This window comes from Festucalex cinctus, chromosome 3 (assembly GCF_051991245.1).
Source record: "Festucalex cinctus isolate MCC-2025b chromosome 3, RoL_Fcin_1.0, whole genome shotgun sequence".
Taxonomy (NCBI): Eukaryota; Metazoa; Chordata; class Actinopteri; order Syngnathiformes; family Syngnathidae; genus Festucalex; species Festucalex cinctus.
Genome location: NC_135413.1, coordinates 1,197,312 through 1,217,634, shown reverse-complemented (window position 1 = coordinate 1,217,634; position 20,323 = coordinate 1,197,312). Strand labels below are relative to the sequence as shown.

Genomic DNA, 20,323 nt, shown 5'->3' with positions numbered 1-20,323 from the left:
ATCTTTTTCCTGTGTCTCTTTCTTCAATTGCTGTATTTCCTGAAGAAGTGGCTCAATGATCTTCTTCATTTCAAGTAATTCGGCAACCATTCCACTGAGTTTTTTAAGAGAAGATTTTATCTCCTCAATCTCGTCAGCTCTTTTTCCGCCAGGCATTCTGCAACAATGTAGTTAAAAATCCCAATGCAAAAATCAACAAGTAGTTAGATTCACGAGCGAGTGCAGGAGCAAGTACAGATGCGTCCTTCCTCAACAGATGCGTCCTTCCATTGTCATTCCGCCTTTTGATTTGTTGTTGCTGGCTTGTTAGGTTAGCGCCGTTAACCTAGCAACATTAGCTGCTGCCTCTGTGCCTCCTTCAAGTTCGTTCAAAACGACTCTGTCATGATAAATGATTTTCGGGTGAGCAAAAGCCTTCTTTCCCCCTCTTCGAATCCTTGCTGAAAATGTTTTGATCTTCTGCCATGGAGAAAAACCACCACACTGGTGAGGAGGACATGTTGATTGCTATGTGCTAGTCTAGACAGTAGTTTGGGGCGGACCAAGCCTCGGTTAAGCAGTTTTTTTTGTTTTTGTTTTTTGGAGATGCCGGTCTACAAGCGCGAGAGGCGTGATAGATGATGTAATCAGTGCAACATGGTCTATACAAGACGTAAGCAGCTCTACTTGGTGTATGGTAGGGTCCTCACGTTGCAAACAGTGTACAGACTTTAATAGATGTATTGGACCTTTGTATCGGCTAAAATATACATATCGGGCAGATGAAAAATGACGTCATATTTCCCCATATCGGCCGATATAGTATCGGTCCGATAAATATCGTGCATCCCTAGTCGTGATTGCTTGTAGACATTACTAGGGGTATGAAAAACACAAATGTGCACGTTTATGCCACTGTGCGACATCAACGGACACGCCGTCTCATTGAGAACACGATAGCTTAGCGGCCGTTTAGCATCACAAATTCACGTGAACTAGATGGCGAATTACCGGTCATGATAAAATAAACTCCGCGGGTTGTTTATCTTGGCCAAACAATACGCGAACGTTTCAGTATTAACCAACCACCGTCTTTTTTTTTTTTTTTTTTCCTTTTCCATAAGGAGTGCGTCTAATCAAGAGTGCTCCAATAATCAATGAACTTTGCTCACTCCTCAACAACACGAGCCGCTTATATGTCCTCCTCACGTGTCTTTAGCTTCCGCATACTCTTAACTTTACGGCAACAGTTTTCCTGCACAATTTGCAAACTTTTTTTTTTTTTTTTTTTTTTTTTAGCATATCTGACCTCTTACCTCTTATAGCGAAACAGTCTCTACACAAAGAAGCTCACTCCCATTTTGCCGAACAGAACTGGCTGCAGCTCTTGCAGCCTCACACACTCCTACATTGTTTTTTATGCAGCAGTGAACGACGTGTGTATGTCCAAATTGACGCGAAGACATATAATGTTATGCATTATGTCGTCACGTCAATTTCGCGATATTTCAGATTTCTGTCACCTAAAAAAATACACCAATAATATCGTTGATGATATGATAGGGAACACCCCTATTCTGAACAGAAAGTGAAAGTATTATAGCGCATAAACTGTACACACAGCTGTGCATATTTTCTCCATTTTTTTCAGGGTGAGGGGCATTTAGGGGAAGCTTCGCTTCCCTTGCAGTCTTAGAGCAATCGCCACTGCTGTACACATCCTGATAATTGTGCAATTTACCACAATAATGCCATTTTCCTTTGTCATTGCATCACAGGGCTGTAGGTTGTATCCTGGCTGAGCTGCTGGCACACAAACCTCTGCTGCCTGGAACATCCGAAATCCAGCAGCTCGATTTGATAGTTCAATTATTGGGGACACCAAATGAAAACATCTGGCCGGTGAGAGCATGAATTTCTATAGTCATGTAATGGATTTAGGCCATTGTGTGTGTGCTGGGAGAACGGTTGCCTGTTGTTTGGAAAGGTTTCAATTAAACCCCTTCTTTTGCTCCATCCTTTTTTTTTTTTTTTTTTTTTTTTTTTTTTTTTTTTTTTTTGTGATTGAGTAATTTGCGTTCCTGAGTACTTTGAGTACCCACTTGAAATAAATACCTTTCCCACTAGCAGTGTCCACCGTCATTATTACCTTTTTTATAAACGAGTGGTCTAATACACCCTGATTTTATTGCCATTTGCACAGTGGGTCTGTTGCTGATCACAGATCAGCATAAATAATAGCTGAAAATGCTCTGTTAATAGTAACATGTTAGTGAGGTAAAGCAAAATAAACACACATCTTTGGGTAGATTTGGTTTGATTTTCCCCATTGCCGAGTGAGCTGCCACTTCAAATTATTATTATTATTAATCAATTAATTTGTTTATTTATTTGTTTATTGTGGTAAATCGGGTTTGAAATGAAACATATCACCTTCTTCTAGGTAACCAAAGAGTGTATCAGTGAACTCCGGGTGGGGTGGGTACCGAAGACGGCACAGATTCACATGAAATCAAATTGTGCCATTTTTTGGCTCCGTAGCGCGGCATTCTAAGTTGTGACTGTACGGCATTAGATGCTGTTTTCCATGACGCACTTGTATGCAGCAGTTTACGCACACTCGCATACTGACTAAGGTTGGATATCGTTTGGTTTTTATCCGATACCGCTGCCTTCAAGGTACCGTATTTTCCGCCCTATAAGGCGCACCTAAAGGCCTTCAATTTTTTCAAAAGCTGACCCATGCGCCTTATAATCCAGTGCGCCTTATATATGGATCAATATTGAGCCGCAACAGGTCTCGCTGTCAAGACGCTATCGGTGACCCTGCACAATCGGTGACGTGCATGCGCAGAAGATCCCACCATCTTGGATCGCTAGCTAATACTCATACTTTACCTCAGAGAAAATAATAAAACAGCTGTTTATTCATTTGGGGAGTGAATGGAGTTGTCAGAAATGTGGTTTGTAATCTATTAATAAAGTTTGACTGACCTATCTGACTGTTTTGTTGACATTCCCTTTAGCGCAGCATCATCTGATGGATGCATAACGTAACCCCAGCCTCTACTATTGCACCTTATATATGGAAAAAGTTTTAAAATATGTCATTCATTGAAGGTGCGCCTTATAATGCGGTGCGCCTTATAGTGCGGAAAATACGGTACTTTTCAAACGTTTCTGGTGCTTAAACGGTTCTCAAATCGGTACCTAAAAAATAGAAAACTGCACATTTTTTGTCAAAAACAATATCCTTTTATTTGCAGTGCTAAATTAAACATAAAATTATAAATAAAGGTGAAAAGACTAACTATGGTAATTTGAAAGCCAGAAATAAAAATAGGTAGTGGTCCATTCTGAACATATGACTAGGGCTGTCACTCACGACTTTTTTTTTTTTTTTTTAAAGTAGACCTTCCCTCTCATATTTTTAACGACTAATTGACTTATTATTTATTTATTTATTTATTTATTTATTTATTTATTAGTTTTGAGGCTGCAAATGTTCGTGTGTTGAATTGAGTGGATAAGCTGGATATAAATACCCATTGTTCCTTATATTTCCTGTACAATAATAGTCTTCCATTTGCAGTCTAACTGCGCACACGCACGCACACACAGACCCGCACATACACGGTGTTCGTCAACTTCCTTCAATGTGGACTTTTTACCCTCCTGGCCGTTCGTTACCCGTAGCGGCTCATAGCGAATGTGTGTGCGTGTGAAAGGAAATATATTGTGTGCCATACTGCCTGCATATCTCGTTGAGAATGACCAGTGGAGTTTGACGGTTAGCTTAGCAATGCATTGGTACTCGTAGTCATCTGGCGGCGCCTTAAGCAATAACCCGTCTTCCAGTCACCACACAGTGCAGTGTATTGCTTTCTAAATAGCAATATTATCACACTACTACTACTACTATTATCATCATCATCATCATCATCATCATCATCATCATCATCATCATCATCATCATCATCATCATCATCAACAACAACAACAACAACAACAACAACAACAACAACAACAACAACAACAACAACAACAACAACAACAACAACAACAACAACAACAACAACAACAACAACAACAACAACAACAACAACAACAACAACAACAACAACAACAACAACAACAACTTACCTTGCTCTGGTTTCGTCAAGCACTGCATATGCATGTTTCCCCTATAATGCTGCATCATTGATGACGTACTGCTATGGTATTGTTGTTTTGCACAATTTGCAAATAACTATTTGTCCTCTCAATCTGCTTGAAATGGTCCCAAACTCTGGACATTCTTTGTCTTTTGTTAGGGGAGTGCCAGGAGTCTTTTTTTTTTTTAACTCTGTCCTCCTCAATGTACGGTAGTTCGCAACACCCGCTGCGTATAGGCATAAAAGGTCCGTGTGGAACATGGACCGCAAGATGGCGCAAACATGGTTCCGGGCAGAGCGTCGACTTAAATTTTTCCAGTCGACCTATTTTTAAAGTCGACTTTTTTTTCCCAGCAGGGCTGAGCTTTAGCATTCGCCAGGTCACCAATGGTGACTTAAAAACCGCGTTGGGCGAACTCTGTTTACTACCGTAAAACCATTCGCCCAGATGGCGACCTGAAAATTATCGCGAGTGGAGTGCATACAGACTCGTGACAGCACGCGCCAGAGGTGTGGACTTGAGTCAGACTCGAGTGATGACTTTGACGTTCTTCAGACTCGACTTGACAAGATGTTAAAAGACTTGCAACTCGACTTGGACTTTAAACATGAAAAATCTACTTTTTGGAGCTTTTACCTGTGTTAAAATGCTAATTCCTCACCGAAAACATGCCGGAAGGGGTGTTTTCCTTCATTCACCCTTCTTTGAGAAATTCTAAGTCATTCTGCTTTCCAAGCACCAGCCCCTCCCAACCTGAGAAAAAGAACTGTTGTCACTTTATGACGTCATAAGATGCGGGCCCACCCCCGCACCACCTCTGCGGACTAAACGCACACCCACTTTCTCTGAGCACTCCATGGAATAGTGACAAAAGTAGCCTTCTGTCTAAATGAATTCAAAGCAATCAATTATCCTTCACATTTGCAATGCCAAAGTACAATGACAATTGACTGTCTTAAAATCCCAGTTCTGGCTGACACTTGTGTAAACTACAAGTAAAAGCACTGTTGAACCTAACTGAAGGAATAGTACAGTGGTTAGTTTGTTTGCTCTGTAAGCAGCAAGTCACTGGTTCGAAACCAGGCCATGCTTATTTTTTTTCTTCCTCCTTTCCTCTCTTCTTCTCTCTCTCCCCTCCTCCTTCACGATTTCTTGCGGTAATGAGCCGTTTTGTTTAAAATGTTTATTGAAGAATTGGCTTACAAAAGTTGTGTGGCGTGAGGAGCGCTCAAACGCAGAGCTACAACAACAGACTGCAATCGGCTCGCCGGGGACGTGGCAATCACACGGTGGAGTGGCGGGGTTTTATTGAACTGGGCGTTTTACTTCCGCGTTACAAAACTAACGAGCAAAACACCTAATATTTCATTACAAAAAATTACATCGCCATGGTGTAAAAAGTAAGATGTAATCATAGTTATGGTTAACTTTTGGAAGGGCTTAAAATACCATGGTGTAATACCTTTGTAGCGATAATTGGGTCGTCTTTTGGACGAATTAATAATCTGGATGTTACAGAGGTAAATTGTATTTACCTTGATAACTTCTAGGGGCACCACGTTGGCTTTACTTTGGTTAACAGGAGAAACCAACGACCAAAATCCTTTCTTCATCAGTTATTTATAATCTAAAGTCGCCACACTCGATATTCAGTGGCTCGTTGTACGAACAAAAGAATAATCACTCGAAAACACAGATGATTTAGGCTGAATAGAGTTAATAAAATATGCATTTATTCACGATTACTACACTACAGAATCAAAACACTACCTATCTAACTATTCTACCGTCAGAAGAAAAGAAATAAAATACGGCTAATGAAAATAGGCATAGAATGCAAACGAATAAGGAAACAGGAAAAAGAGAAATTTAACTTACCAGATCTGTGATGTGTTTCAAACGTAAGTTGCACACAGTGGTATGCCGAATTGGGGGATCAAACGTGCACTTACGATAATGGGTGCTGCGTCGAACGAGCAGAAACGGGAGATCTTTTGAAAAAGGGGGAAAAATAGTCAATGTTCGTTCAAAAAGGCAAGAAAGTCAAAAAAGGGGCTATTCCACAGGTGAGCAAGGGAGCCGCTCGGGGGCTGACGTAGTTGTGCGGCTCGTCCCTTGATTGGTCGGCGAGATGTTTCTCCGGCGAGGTTGGTTCTGCCGTACAGCTGTCCAACTCCAGGTGTTGGAGCTCGGTTCGCGGGGGCGGCCAGCCGTTGGAGGTGAGCTTGCACCGCGGCGGGGCACCACCGAATAACAGGTGAGATGCGTTGTGGCTTGGGTGCACAACCTTGAGTCCGGCGGTACGTTGCAAGTGTACCCCGGGGGCCGCGGAGCACGCTGATGGCGAGGCAGTCACCGATGGTGAAGAAGAAAAAAAGGGGGAAAACAAGGAAAAAGGGAGTAAAAGAGTCTCTTTGGGGTCAGCGTTGCAGTTTGCACCTGCTTTGGCGTGGCGTGGAGCGAGTGTCTGCTCTCGTGGCAATGGTTGCTGCCAGGAACAAAAGGGGCCACGTGTTTGACAAGTTTCTTGGAACAAAAAGTTGGAGCAGGCTGGGAAACTTGCAGGTAATTGGCCTGAGGATGGTCAGTAGAAGAAGCGTGGAGCGGGGAAGAGAGAGAGAGAGAGAGAGAGTCCTCTCGTCTTTTTAAAGCCTATGGGCGGAGCTTCGGTAGGCGGTGGCAAACCCTTCTACTCGCTCGCGCAGACTTTAAAAGCAAATTATTAAAGGGATTAATAATTTGGCATTAAATTTGGTCAGTCTGCCAAATCAGTTTTCCCACACAACCCATTTACCACACATCGTAATTAATGCATCATAAACTAACTTGTGAGGTAGTTCCTACTGGTCTAATCTGACTGAACTGAAAGATATTGATTACCTTTCATTCCTTATGGAGTACAAATGAGCTAGGGCATTCATACACACAACGACATAACATGAATCATTCGTAGTTATCTGTCAAGAATTATCATGGTATAAATGTGTAAAATGCCGTGACTTGTAAGAATTGTCACTAAGGATAGTTCCAAGTTTCACCACTTGGCGGCGCTGTTGCTCCATCTAGACGTTCCAGGAGTGCCCCCCCCTGGAAGGGTGACGTCAGAATATCCTTTGTGGTTGATAAGAAAGGTCATAAACATTCCTTTGATCAGTCGTTTGTATATTCTAAGTCATTGAAGGTGTTTCCTCGGGCCCTGGGAAGTCGGGCTTGAATAACTCTTTCGGCAGACGCATACATTCCAATGTCACCTGGTCAGCGGCTTCAAAAGAGATTTGTTTGTGGTTGAGTGACCACCTGCAGAGCTAACCAAGATTAGATCCTTCCTGAGCTGTGGAATGTTTATGCAACTGCAGAGAGTTAACTTTGAAAAAATTAGAGGGTGGCCTGGGCCATAGGCCATAGTTGTTACACCTTTAACTCTTTGACTGCCAGCCATTTTCAGAAAAGGTACCCCTATACTGCCAGCTGATTTACAGAATTTTACCGATCTTTCAAGCTCCACAGAAAATGTTGTGTTGGGACTATGGAAACGCGAATACTACCAAATGAAAGATTGAAGTCTCATCTTTCATCTAAAAAAAAGTTTGTTTCTACCTTATTCGGATCTTCAGTAATCAACAATAGAAAACACCTTCGTTTCACCCAAATCCTCTATTTTCTTCCAAAATACGGAGAAATCAAGCTTTTTGTGAAACGATGTTATTTCATGCACTCTAGTGAATTTGGCACTTTTTTTTTTGCATGAGTGATTCTACAAACACCTAAACTTCTATAAAACACTACCCCAACAATAAAAAATGTTTTTTGATTGCAAAATAACAGTTTATTTACATGCAACAGTAGCAATCCGAACAAACAATTTGGAAAACTCTTTGCAAACTATATACACGTGCACAACAGTTTTTGTCAGTCTGCTTCTGCATGGACTGATTTGCGTAGAGGTTGGTATGATGAACGATGTGCTGGAGAAGTTCATCCGTGATGAAGAGCTCCAGGAGGTCAGCTGGCAGGTGGGAATTCAGCTCTGCTGCAGCATCCCTTGGTCCTGGTTTTGCAGCAAAGGGGAAGATGGTTGGCTGCCAGCCGAATTCATCAACTTCAAGCCAGCCAGAATCTTTGGGATCTGCAAATATACATTTCAATATCATATATTATTTTAGAGCACTGTGATGCAATGTGTGTGTGTGTGTGTGCATGTTTACCTTTTTTTCTTCGATGTATTGGTTGATGCACATTCTGTAAATTATAGAAGACGTTTCGTCGTTTACCATCAAATATTTTATTAGAGCTGTGGAGAATCTTTTTTTTTTTTTTCTTTTTACCTTTGTTCTGCTCACTGTGAGAAGGGTCACTTTGGGCCCTATGAGGGGGAGCTTGTTGCGGTGTATTGAAAACGTTTTTGTTTTTTTGTTTTTTTAACTTTCTTTGTCGTAGAACCAGCGGTCGGACGTTGCTGTGAGCACGATCTATAAAATATACATTCACGTTTGTATAGGTAATAGATGTTCTAGTGTATATCAGCACATTTACACACGCTGCTAGCAGATCGCCGAAACGTTAGTAAAGTAATCTTACTAGCAATCTCTTAGCATGTTAGCGCTTACCTTCACGTTCTTTGGAAGACTGTCCAAGACTGTCTTGCATCGGACCCATAGTAGTCGTCATCGTCCGATGAAATGTCATTTGTGCAGATGTGCTCAGTTGTGCACCACTTTTCTCCGGTGCGGCCTTAGGACGTTATTAGCATCGCTAGCCGGTGGGGCCTTAGGACGTGGTCGAAACGGCCGCGTCACCGCTTCAACTATGACTTAACTCCGTCATCACTGTGCTCTTGAGCACTGGTCGATGCTTTTGAGCTTTGAAAATAAGGATCAAGCGTGAGCTGATTGCCATCTGTAGCCTTTTTGACTCCCTTAGCCAAGTTAGCCATTCTCTCCCCCTCAACACTCTAGCTCCGCCTCTCTTCTTCTACTGTTGTCTCCTACCCGATCTTGTCCAAAAGACTCATCACAGCCATCTAGTGGCCAGGAATACTCATTATAGTAACCCGATCGGCTTGATACTTGGAGCACAGCTGCCCAAGGCTTTCCTTCACCCGTTTCCATAAAAAAACATAGTAGACGTCAATTAACGTCTATGGCGGCCAAATCTAGGTTTATACTGAACGTCTTTAAACGTTTATGGCGGTCAAAGAGTTAATAACAATGACTTGTGACCTCACTTGGACTTTTGACTTGAAAAGACTTGCTTCTTCCACCAAAACAAAGGTTAAAATGTATGTTAACGATTGTTCCGTCTCGGCGCATGTGTGCGTGTTTGCACGCGCGAGCTGGGCTGGCACAGTAAGCCGCTCAGGAAAGCCGCAAACACACGGCGCCTACGCTAAGGCTAACTTCAAAATAAAGGTGCCCAAATAAAACATTGACACCACAGCAACAGCCTTGGTGGGATTTTACTTTGATGTCGGCCTGTATGGTGGCGTGAACGCCAGCTTGACTTCCCTTTGACATTTTGGCTTGCATTATCAACGATTTTATTGAAATTACATATTTTCGACCACCATTATCATCATGTCACCCCTCTAGTGTCAATAGCTAATTTAGGACGCGAAGAAACTGGAAGTTAATTATGCCGTCATTGTATGATAGAGTTCAAATCTCTGCATTTGTGGCTAGCAGCTAACTGTTAGCATAGGCAAGTTTATTTGAATAGCACATTTCATACACTAGGCAACTCAATGTGCTTTACACAAGGAAAGACAACATATAAGCATCAACAAAAACAATAGTTAACATTCAGAGGAGAAGAGAAAATAAAAGTAGGTTAAAAATGTACAAAACATTGACAATGTTAAAACATTGTTCAGCAAACTTTAAAAAACATTTAGCATTATGAAGTTTGAAATAATAAAAATAACTAGAGCTGCGAGCAGCTATAAAGGGCCCTCGCAGCCCAGGCCACGTTGGGGTACTTGCACGTTGGGGTACTTGCACGTTGGGTTACTCGCACATTGGGGTACTGGCACATTAGGAGCAAAATTTCTTTGAACATGGCATGACAAACCTTTACATGTGATTTTTTTTTCAGGTGTGATGTGTGTGTCAAGCTCAATGTGTTTTGGTGATTGTCAAGATCTGCAAAAATCAGTGTCCTTTTTTATTTTTAGGGAATGAGTTGACCTTGCAAAAGTATATATACCCATCATCACTCGTACTCATTGCACAATGTTGCATTTATTGTCCATAGAGGCGATCAAAAAAAAAAAAATGAAACTGAATAAAAAAAGTACAGATGTTTGGATCGGTCTGATACCAGTGAACATCTTGAGTAAAGTAAAAGAATATTCATAAATGACTTAGTTATAACACTTACGAGTTCACAAAGTTTGTTCAAAATACCGTAAGTGTTTTTTTTTTTTTTTTTTTTTATACCTCAAGGACGAGGTGGCGCAGTATTTATAACTGAATTTTGTCATAGAGATACCTTCAGGCCTTGACTATAAATATACATGTCAAGTTTGGGATTTTTTTAATCATGTACTCATGTACATGAGTTATTCAGCATATCCTTCATTCACGATACTGCTTTTAACGTCCATAGAAGCTATCAAAAATAAATAAAACTAAATAAGAAATACGTATGTTTGGATAGGTCTGATGCCAGTGAACATTTTAAGTGGTGGAAAGCAAAAGAATATTCATAAATGACTTAGTTATCACACTGAGAATGAGTTTACAATTTTTGTAAAAATACCTTACGTGGGGTATTTTTTTTTCTGCCTCAAGGGCTAGGTGGCGCTGCATATATAACTGAATGTTGTCACAGAGATAGCTTCAGGCCTTGATGATAAACATACATGTCAAGTTTGGGATTTTTTGGAGCATGTACCGGGGAATTATCATGAATATCCTTTTTCATTGCGAAACGTGTTTACAATTTTTGTAAAAATACCGTTAGTGGGGAATTTTTTTTTCATGCCTCAAGGGCTAGGTGGCGCTGCATATATAACTGAATGTTGTCATAGAGATAGCTTCAGGCCTTGATGATAAACATACACGTCAAGTTTGGGATTTTTTGGAGCATGTACCAGGAAGTTATTAAGCATATACTTATTCACTGCGAAACACAAATTTTGATTAGAGATAGACCGATATGCTTTTTTCAGGGCCGATACCGATACCGATTATCGGTAGTCAAGGAGGCAGATAACCGATATTTGAAGCCGATATTCATTTGCAGTAAAAGTTAAAATGTTGGCACCAAATTTTTGAATAATGCAAACCCTAACCGTTCTTTACAATGGATTCTCACACTGCACTTTTCATTTTACATCTTTCCATCTGCAATAAGACGTTGGTGGCGGGGGGAGTTAAATGTGGGGGCCAACGTGACATTACCTTTTATAGCATTTGGGATACTTGTAGTTTTATTCTATAAATGTTATATTTTTATATTTTGAAGTAATAGGAGGAACCCTATCATTCAAAATGTGCATCAGCTGTGGCATTACTTATTACTACAGCAAAAAATAAATAAAAAAATTCCATGAGAAAAACTATTCATCCCTGAACACCATACAGTTCTTGTAGACCCTATTATGATTATTGTTATTGTTACCATATAGACAGTATTGATAAGCTTAGGATCTTAAATCGAGAACAGCAATATCATGCTACTCCTCTCTACAAGAGAACTGTCAAAAGACAGCTTCAGGATACAACACACTTCATCATGTAGTTTACTGCCACTTCGGATGCCCCAATCAACGCAGAAAAAGGTAGAGTAAAATAACTTGGTTATAATAATAGTAAGAATAACTTGGTTAAACAGACATTGTTGCGGTGGACCGCTGCCAGTTTCTGCAGTTTGTGTTTTACACTTACAGACACGTGTGTATATAGGCACATTCTCTCACTACTGTACTGTATTACTTAATGGCACAGATTTACTTGTGTCAACTTCCGCTTACCCGCAGGACTTAAATCGGGAAATATGTCCTGATCGACTCTCCAATTAAAGGGTTAGAAATTCCCCTTTTTCCTCACCAGCTCTAAGGCGTCAGCGTGAGGAGACGGGAATTAGATAAGCCGATATATCAAAGTGGATTCACCTAGGTTTGTTCACTGTCTTCTTATCATGAGGCCAATCCGTTTTCATCCACCTATCAATCCTGAGTGAGTAACCACACACACAGAGCCCAGGAATGCTAGCATGTACACCTCACTTATATTGGCAGCTCCACTTTTCTAAGTTGTTTGCATTTGTTATTGACCTAGTAATTTAATAATCCTTGTTAGGATCATACGGATTTGTTACTTATCAAGCAGGAGTATTTGACTTATTAATACAGATGGAAGCATTGGTTAGAGGTTATTCAAATACATTTACCTTCTTCCAAAAGTCCGTTGCTGTTGTCCTCCTCGAAGAGGGAAAAAATAATATTAATGCGGACTTATAAAATGTCCAAAACAAAATAAAATCAAAACAAATAATAAGGACTTATCAAACGTCCAAATATAAAAATAAAATCAAAAACAAATAAGGACTTATCAAACGTCCAAAATAAAAATAAAATCAAAAACAAATAACAAGGACTTATGAAACGTCCAAAATAAAAATAAAATCAAAAACAAATAACAAGGACTTATGAAACGTCTAAAATAAAAATAAAATCAAAAACAAATAAGGACTTATGAAACGTCCAAAATAAAAATAAAATCAGAAACAAATAACAAGGTCTTATAAAACGACCTCGGACTCATAAAACGTCCAAAAATAAATATAATAAAAATTAAAACAAACCAAACAAACTAATTACATCACAATTAGTTTTTAAATCATTTTATTTGGACTTATAGAACGTCCAAAAATAAAAAATAAAAATAAAATCAAATAAAATAGAGACAAGACAATAAAATGATTAATACAAACATTGTCTTTTAAACAATTTTTATTGACAATAATAAGACAACCAATATTAATCATAACAATCACCTTTAATGATAAAACCTTAAATCAATAAAAATAAAATAAAATAAAATAAAGACAGGAGATTAAGAATAATATAACCTTTTACAATAAGCTTTATAAGATTGATCATTTCTCGGAAAAGCTTAAGACCTGATTGACAATAAGATGTTTTTGGCTAAAAATAATTTGAAGATATGAGAGTGTATTAAATGGCCCCTACCCTAACACGCGATTAGTCATTCATATCTTCCTATTATACATCATTATTGCTAAAAAAGTTGTACATTACCAATTATTGAAGATAATTCCATTCACGGCTGGTTCAAGTCCTTCGTAAAAAATCCAAAGTCCTCAAACAGGCATAAATCCATCTTCAGCAATACTCTCCATCCAGACCAGATCGCAGGGTAAGAAGCCTCGATCCCAGCTGGTGATGACTTTTTATCACCTTGGGTCATAGCACTGACTTCTTCCGGTGAATGTCCTTCCGCCTCCAACAATATCAAAGCGCACTTGTTGGGACTCATTCTCAGTAATTTTCCACAGACGAGCCATGAGGATGAGTCATAGATTCTTTACAGCTGAGTCATAATCATATGTCAAAGGTCTTCAGCTCTATTCGACAATGATAAACGTTAAAATCAATAAAATCATATATATATTAATTAAGCAAGCATGAATAACATATATATACATGACATGTTAAATCCCAAATTCTCTCAGGGCCCTAACAGGTTGATTCTAAATCTGTTACACATCCTGTATGTCATGTTGAGAGAGCAGTACATACAGTCAATCTTTTTAATGCAGTTACAGCAATATTATCAGCGATAAAAGACAGTATCGATTATAAATGAAAGAAAAGAAAAAGAAAGACAGCAAAACTTCATAGTTGGCTTTCAATGTGCTACAAACATTGATCCAAAAATCAGGTTAACAATTGTCGAATATAGATTGTGTTGTGTATTATTACTTAATTCAGGATATCATTTATTTACACTCAATTTGTATCTGGCCTTATAAGAAATGTGTGTCCGGGCAATGCTGAGTGGGTGGCTTAGTTGTACAGGTTTGGCGGCATCTGGTGGTTACTTTGAGGAACTACACCCAGAGGCCAAAGAATGATTCGGTCCTACAGACACCAATTGGTCTCTAACTAAGAATTGAGTCTAGCCCATTAATTTGTTATCTCATTTTACATGATATGGCGTTTCATCTGACTCTACTCAATCCACTCAATTCAACACTTGTCTCAATAATAACTGGGCTGCAACATTGCTAATTCACATTAACAAGCACTATCTTAGCTGTCCACATGAATAGTTACTAACACACGAGAAAGTTATACAACACACCAAACATGAGCTCATTATTCAAAGTATGATGCACGTAACGAAATTACATCACTGAACAATAATTGCAGCCGACTACGGCCGTAGATGTTACATATTAGTGGCATCCATTGAGAGGATAATGTCCCAACTGACGGCAGACATGACGTGAAAAGAGAGACAAAATGAGCAAATAAGCACACTATACTTTAGTGCACTTCTCTACTCATGCCTAACATACGGAAGAGAACACGTTGGTGTAGTTAAACGGTGTTTGAGACACTTAATTAGTTACGGAGTGGACTTTAACGAGGTGCACAACGAGCTGTCAATCAAATCGACGTCGAAGCTTCAGGCACACAATGGCAAACCAGTGCGACAAATAAAGACAATATAAAGTAACTAAACGCTATTTAGTGTCACTGTGGCATCTAACTGCATAATAACCGCTAGGGGTGTGAATTGCCTAGTACCTGACGATTCGATTCGTATCACGATTCACAGGTCACGATTAGATTCGATACCGATTAATCCCGATACGAATTTATAAGTCGATTGTTGCGATTTTTTTTCATTCAAATTTAGAAAATACTAATCAGTAAGCTTGTAGAGTGTAAGATTTATATGAAAATGTATTATTTATTTATCTGAAATTTCAGTCTTATAGAGGTTGTAATCTGTTCCATGTTTGAACAGCATTAAAATAAAATATTAAGCTTAATGTTCCGTTCATATAACATTCTTCCATGCTCAAGGTGTGAATCCTAAAAAAAAAAAAAAAAAAAATCGATTCTTTTATTTTTTATTTTTTTTTTAAAGAGCTCAGAATTGTTCATTCGGTAGTCTTACCGATTCAACGTCTTGTCATCATTGCTCTTGTTTTTTTGTTTTTTTTTGTGTGTGTGTGTGTATGTGTGCGTTTGCGTGCGTGCGTTTGCGTGCGTGCGTGCGTTTGCGTGTGTGCGTTTGCGTGCGTTTGCGTGCGTGCGCGTGCGTGCGCGTGCGTGCGTGCAAATACGTATAAATTTATACTCATTCATTCACCTAAAACCTTATAAATATCCCATTACCCTTCGCCTTAACCAGGTACTTCAGAATCTTGCCAGAGTCGTGAGATTTAAATGGTCAGGAGACCAGAGAAAAGGTCAGAAAAAAAAAAGAAATAAAGAGAAAAGAAAGGTAAATCAAAGTGAAATCCAGCACCGACCAAACACTTCCTGCCTTCCCCATGATTACAAAATCAAAGTCTTACGCCAACCCCGGAAGCCTCTGAATTCCAGCAAATTTAGCGAGATCTCAAGAGCCCAGAGGAAAAACTAAAGAGAGGAAGGAGGGAAGGATCGATAAGGCAGAGTGAGATCCATAGAAGCCAGTACATCCAATCCATCAAAGTGAAGTCCAGCACCAACAAGACCCCTCCTGCGTGGTTACAAAACCAGAGTCTTATGCCAACCCCAGAAACCTCATACTTCTAATAAATTAAGATCTCAAGTGACCAGAGGAAAAACTAAAGAGAGGAAGGAGGGAAGGATAGATAAAGCAAAGTGAGAACCACAGACACCAGCACCAACTGATTCAAGGGGCTGTGGGAGGGAGAGGGTACTTCTGTTGAGTTTCAGTAGATGCTGGTGCGACGGATCTGGCATGCATAAGGACCACCACCAAAGAAAGAAGCCGTCAACCGCGGTCCAGCAAAGCGAGCACTCCCCCCCCCCCCCCGGAATCCCCAGGCCGCGGCAGCACCAAGGCCACCCCCAAGCCACCCGAGCGGACACCGGTCGGCGAGCCGACCCAGACACCCGGAACACCCCCGCCCCAGCCCCGGCCCACACCCCCGAGCCCAAGGCCGCAGAACGAGGCCCAGCGGGCCCCCACAGCGCCCCACCGGTCCCCAGCCCCCATCCCCCCACGACCCCCCCACACCCCACCCAAACCCGCCATCCACCACGACCCAGGCCCCACCACCCCCGACCCCCAAACCCCCGAACACACCCCGACCCCCAGCACCCAACCCCCCCCCCACCCATACCTCCACCCCCCCCCCCAAACAAGCCGCCCCCCCCCCCCCCCCGACGGCCGCCACCCCCCCCGCGAACCCGGCCCCCCGCGAGAACCCCCCACACACCCCCGGAAACCGGCACCGGGCAGCAGCGCAGAGAGGGAAGATGTGCCCACCCCACCTCCAGCCGCGCGAGATATGCACAGCGGCGGGAGGGGGGAAGCAGAGGAGGAAGCACCAGGGGAGAAGGCGGAACACCAGAACACCGAGCCCGGTGGGGAGAGGCCCCGGTCGTCACGCCAGAGTACTAGTGACACCTAACCCTGTTACTGAGTCCGCCAGCTCGCCGACTGGCGAGCTCTACCCTTACACCGTGAATGTGGCCCCACCCAGTGTATATACAAGTGTGTGCGTGTGGTGCATTAAAATTGGGAGCAGGTGAGTCGGAGCAGAGGGAAAAAATTTCCCCTACTCCGACACACCCGTATCCCCCCCAAAAAAATGAATATGTATATGTGTGGTGCATTAAAAAAGGGAATGGAGGGACAAAGTGGTGGGGCAGGGACACAAATGGGGGGGACCACAGCGCTGCCAGGCACTGCAGTCCATCCCCTCTGATGGCTCCCCGCCCCAACTCACCCCTCCCCTTGGACGTGAGGTGCATTAAAATTGGAGGGGAGTTGAAGGGTGAAGACGGTGTTTCCACCCTTCCCCACCCCACCAAGAAATGTGTTGTGTGCCCTATGTGTATATTTACAAAGTGTATAGTGCAAGCTAGTGAAGTGAGTAAGAGGAGCGACCAGCGGGGCCTCACCCAACCCGGCGGGTGTAGGTGGCACGCCCGCCCCCCAGCACCCCCACCCCCACCCGCCCCCCACCCGGCACCACAATGGGCGGACAGCCAGCGCAGCAGGGCTACCGGACAGCCCACCGGCCACCGGAGCCCGCCCGGGGCGCCAGGAGTTATACCGGAGTGGGGCAGGCCCCAAACCCTCGCCCGGCCCCCGGAGCCCGACGCCCGGGCCGGGGAGGGAGCCCCAGGCCCAGGGAGAGGGAGGGGGAGGGGCCGCAGGGCAGACAGGGAGGGGGGGGGGGGGGGGGGGAGCGGGGAGAAGACGACAAGAAGGCGAAAGGGCGGCTGCAGGGCAGGAGGCGGGGGGGGGGGGGGGGGAGGAGGAGGGAGGGCGACAAGGGAAAAGGGACCGGGAGGCAGAGGAGTATGGGCGGGAGGAGGCGAGGAGGGAGAGGCGACGGGGGGGAGGAAGGGGGAGGGGAGAGGGAACCACGGGGCACACCGGAGGCCCACCCACCCCGAACCGTGCCGCCGGGCACGGAGCAGCGGACCGCGCCGGGACGGCACCGCCCCGGGCACCAGGGGAAGCACCCCAACACCGCACCCCACAGGGGGCCCAGGGAGCGGCCAAGACGCAACCGCCACCGAGCAGACAACGAGGGGGGGGGGGCAGAACCACCCCCGCCCGACCACAGGGGACGGCGTCAAGAAAATTGACTAATTAGCATGCAGTAACACCAAGTGTTGATGCTTAGTGCCCACTAGAAATAGATCTTAAGGAGTTATTGAGTATAGTGTCGTATAGTGTGGTATGCTCGAGCCCACTAGCAGCAACTAGGTTCCTGACTATATAAAAATAAAAACAATCAGATACCAAACACAGAAGCAGCGAAAACAGAAGTTGTAACGATGTGGTGGCTCTCGTTAACAGGCAGAATCTTGGCAGGATTAAGTTGCCAAATTGAGATTAAAATATTCTATGTACATAGACCATATTTGTTTAAATCTTGATACTTGATTTTTATTTAAGGCAGAGATTTTTTCCATTGAGATATAGTTTATTAGTAAGTTTAACCAGTGGTCGATATTTAGAGATTGTTTATTTTTCCAATTGACAAGGATTATTTTTTTAGCAATAGTAAGGGCTATAAATATAGATTGAGATCGTTTACATGGTAGCTCAGTTATTGTTAAGTCACCTAGTAAACACAATCTTGGAGATAAAGGAAGCCTACAGTTTAATATATCAGCGAGCTTTTCCAAGATTTTAGTCCAGAAATGCAGCACTGGAGTACATGACCATAAAGCATGAAGATAAGTATCGGCAGTGTTTTGTGAGCACTGGAGACAAATGTCGGAGTCAGAGAGTCCCATTTTTTTCATCATATATTGTGTAATATATGTTCTATGAAGTATCTTATATTGGATAAGTTGCAAATTTGTCTGTTTGGTCATTTTAAATACATTTTCACAGATTTGGGTCCAAAAGTCTGGTTCCGGAACTATAGACAAGTCTTTTTCCCATTTTAAAGTCGGTAAATACGTTTTATTTGTGTATAAAAATAACTTATATATTTTTGATATTTTCTTTATTGTTGTTGGAGAAAGCTTTATAATATCTTTAGCTAAGACAGGCAGTTGGAGCGTATCCTGAAGTGTTGGGATTTGTTTCTTAACCATATTTTTAACTTGCAGATAATGTAAGAAATTTCCCTTTTTTATTTCATATTTCTGGACCAAGTTTGTATACGATATAAACTTATTATCTGAGAAAAGATGATGAAGGTGTGTAATTCCTTTCTGCTCCCATAGGCTTAAATGGAACGACTGATTATTAAGTTGAAAGTCGGGGTTATGCCAAATGGGAGAGAGCCCACAGGGCGCCAATTGGGAGTTTGTAATTTCTAATGCCTTCCACCAGGCAGTCAGGGTGGCGGCTATCATTGGGTTTTTAAAACAATTATGTCGTCTTATTGATTTTGTAATAAAGAGTAAATCTGACAGTCTAAGATTATTACAATCCTTCTGCTCCAATTCCAACCAACAGTTAGTATCTCTGTTGGGTTGTGTCCATAGCACAAGATATTGTAGTTGATTAGCTAAATAATAGTACATAAAGTTTGGTGCCTCTAAACCTCCTTTAGATTTACTTTCCTGAAGAGTAGATAGACTAATTTTGGCTTTTTTTTTATTCCAATAGAATTTTATGATAGCAGAGTCCAGCGATTGGAACCAGTTAGACGTAGGTTTAAATGGAATCATTGAAAATAAATAATTAATCTTTGGTAAAACTTTCATTTTTATAGTAGCTATCCGTCCTATTAAAGAGATCGGAAGATTATTCCAGCGCTCCAGGTCACTACGGATACTATCCAATAATGGTGAAAAATTTAAAGAAGTTAATTCAGTTAACTTAGGTGAAATTTTAACACCTAAGTATTTTAAATTACCTGTAGGAAAGGAGTAGTGTGGATCCTGACTTGTAGGATTCCATGAATTTTCTGTAATAGGTAATAATGTTGATTTTGTCCAGTTAATAGAGTAATCTGATAAGTGAGAGAATTTAGTTATTAATTTAAATGCTTCCCCTAGCGAGATAGCAGGTTCTTCTAAATAGAGTAATATATCATCGGCATATAGATTAATTTTATGTTCTATTGTCCCGGAGTGGATTCCTTGGATCCGTCTATCCTGACGTATAGCTAATGCAAGCGGCTCAATAAATATAGCAAATAATAAAGGAGAAATTGGGCACCCTTGTCTTGTTCCCCTTTGTAAAGTAAAACTCTGTGATGTAATCCCATTAGTAGTAACTGTAGCTTTAGGAGAATCATATAATATTGAGACCCATTGAATGAATGACTCCCCGAAGCCGAATTTATTTAAGACAGCAAAGAGGAAGGACCAGTTAACTTTATCGAATGCTTTTTCTGCATCCAGCGAAATAACAACTGCCTTTTTATCATACCGCTGTGACATACTAATCAAGTTAAAGAGTCTCCTAATATTATTAGTAGAATGACGACCTTTAATAAAACCTGTTTGATCACTATGAATAATTGTCGAGATTACCGTCTCTAATCGAGATGCCAA

At 41.7% G+C, this 20,323-nt stretch overlaps 1 protein-coding gene and 1 long non-coding RNA gene across 8 annotated transcripts in view; one reads left to right on the top strand and one right to left on the bottom strand.

Moving 5' to 3' along the window:
- The window catches only part of cdk10 (cyclin dependent kinase 10), a 175,147-nt gene that overhangs the window by 131,451 nt on the left and 23,373 nt on the right, over positions 1-20,323 (top strand). For all 7 annotated transcript variants that reach the window (XM_077518133.1, XM_077518134.1, XM_077518137.1 and 4 more), the window contains one exon: positions 1,758-1,881. In XM_077518133.1, coding sequence (XP_077374259.1) covers positions 1,758-1,881 — 124 coding nt within the window. The remainder of the gene's footprint in view (positions 1-1,757; positions 1,882-20,323) is intronic.
- Positions 8,038-8,844, bottom strand: LOC144016808 (uncharacterized). The gene is made up of 4 exons (XR_013283019.1): positions 8,742-8,844; positions 8,460-8,603; positions 8,340-8,373; positions 8,038-8,260 (listed from the first exon to the last, which is right to left on the bottom strand). It is a non-coding gene; the product is annotated as an uncharacterized LOC144016808 (long non-coding RNA).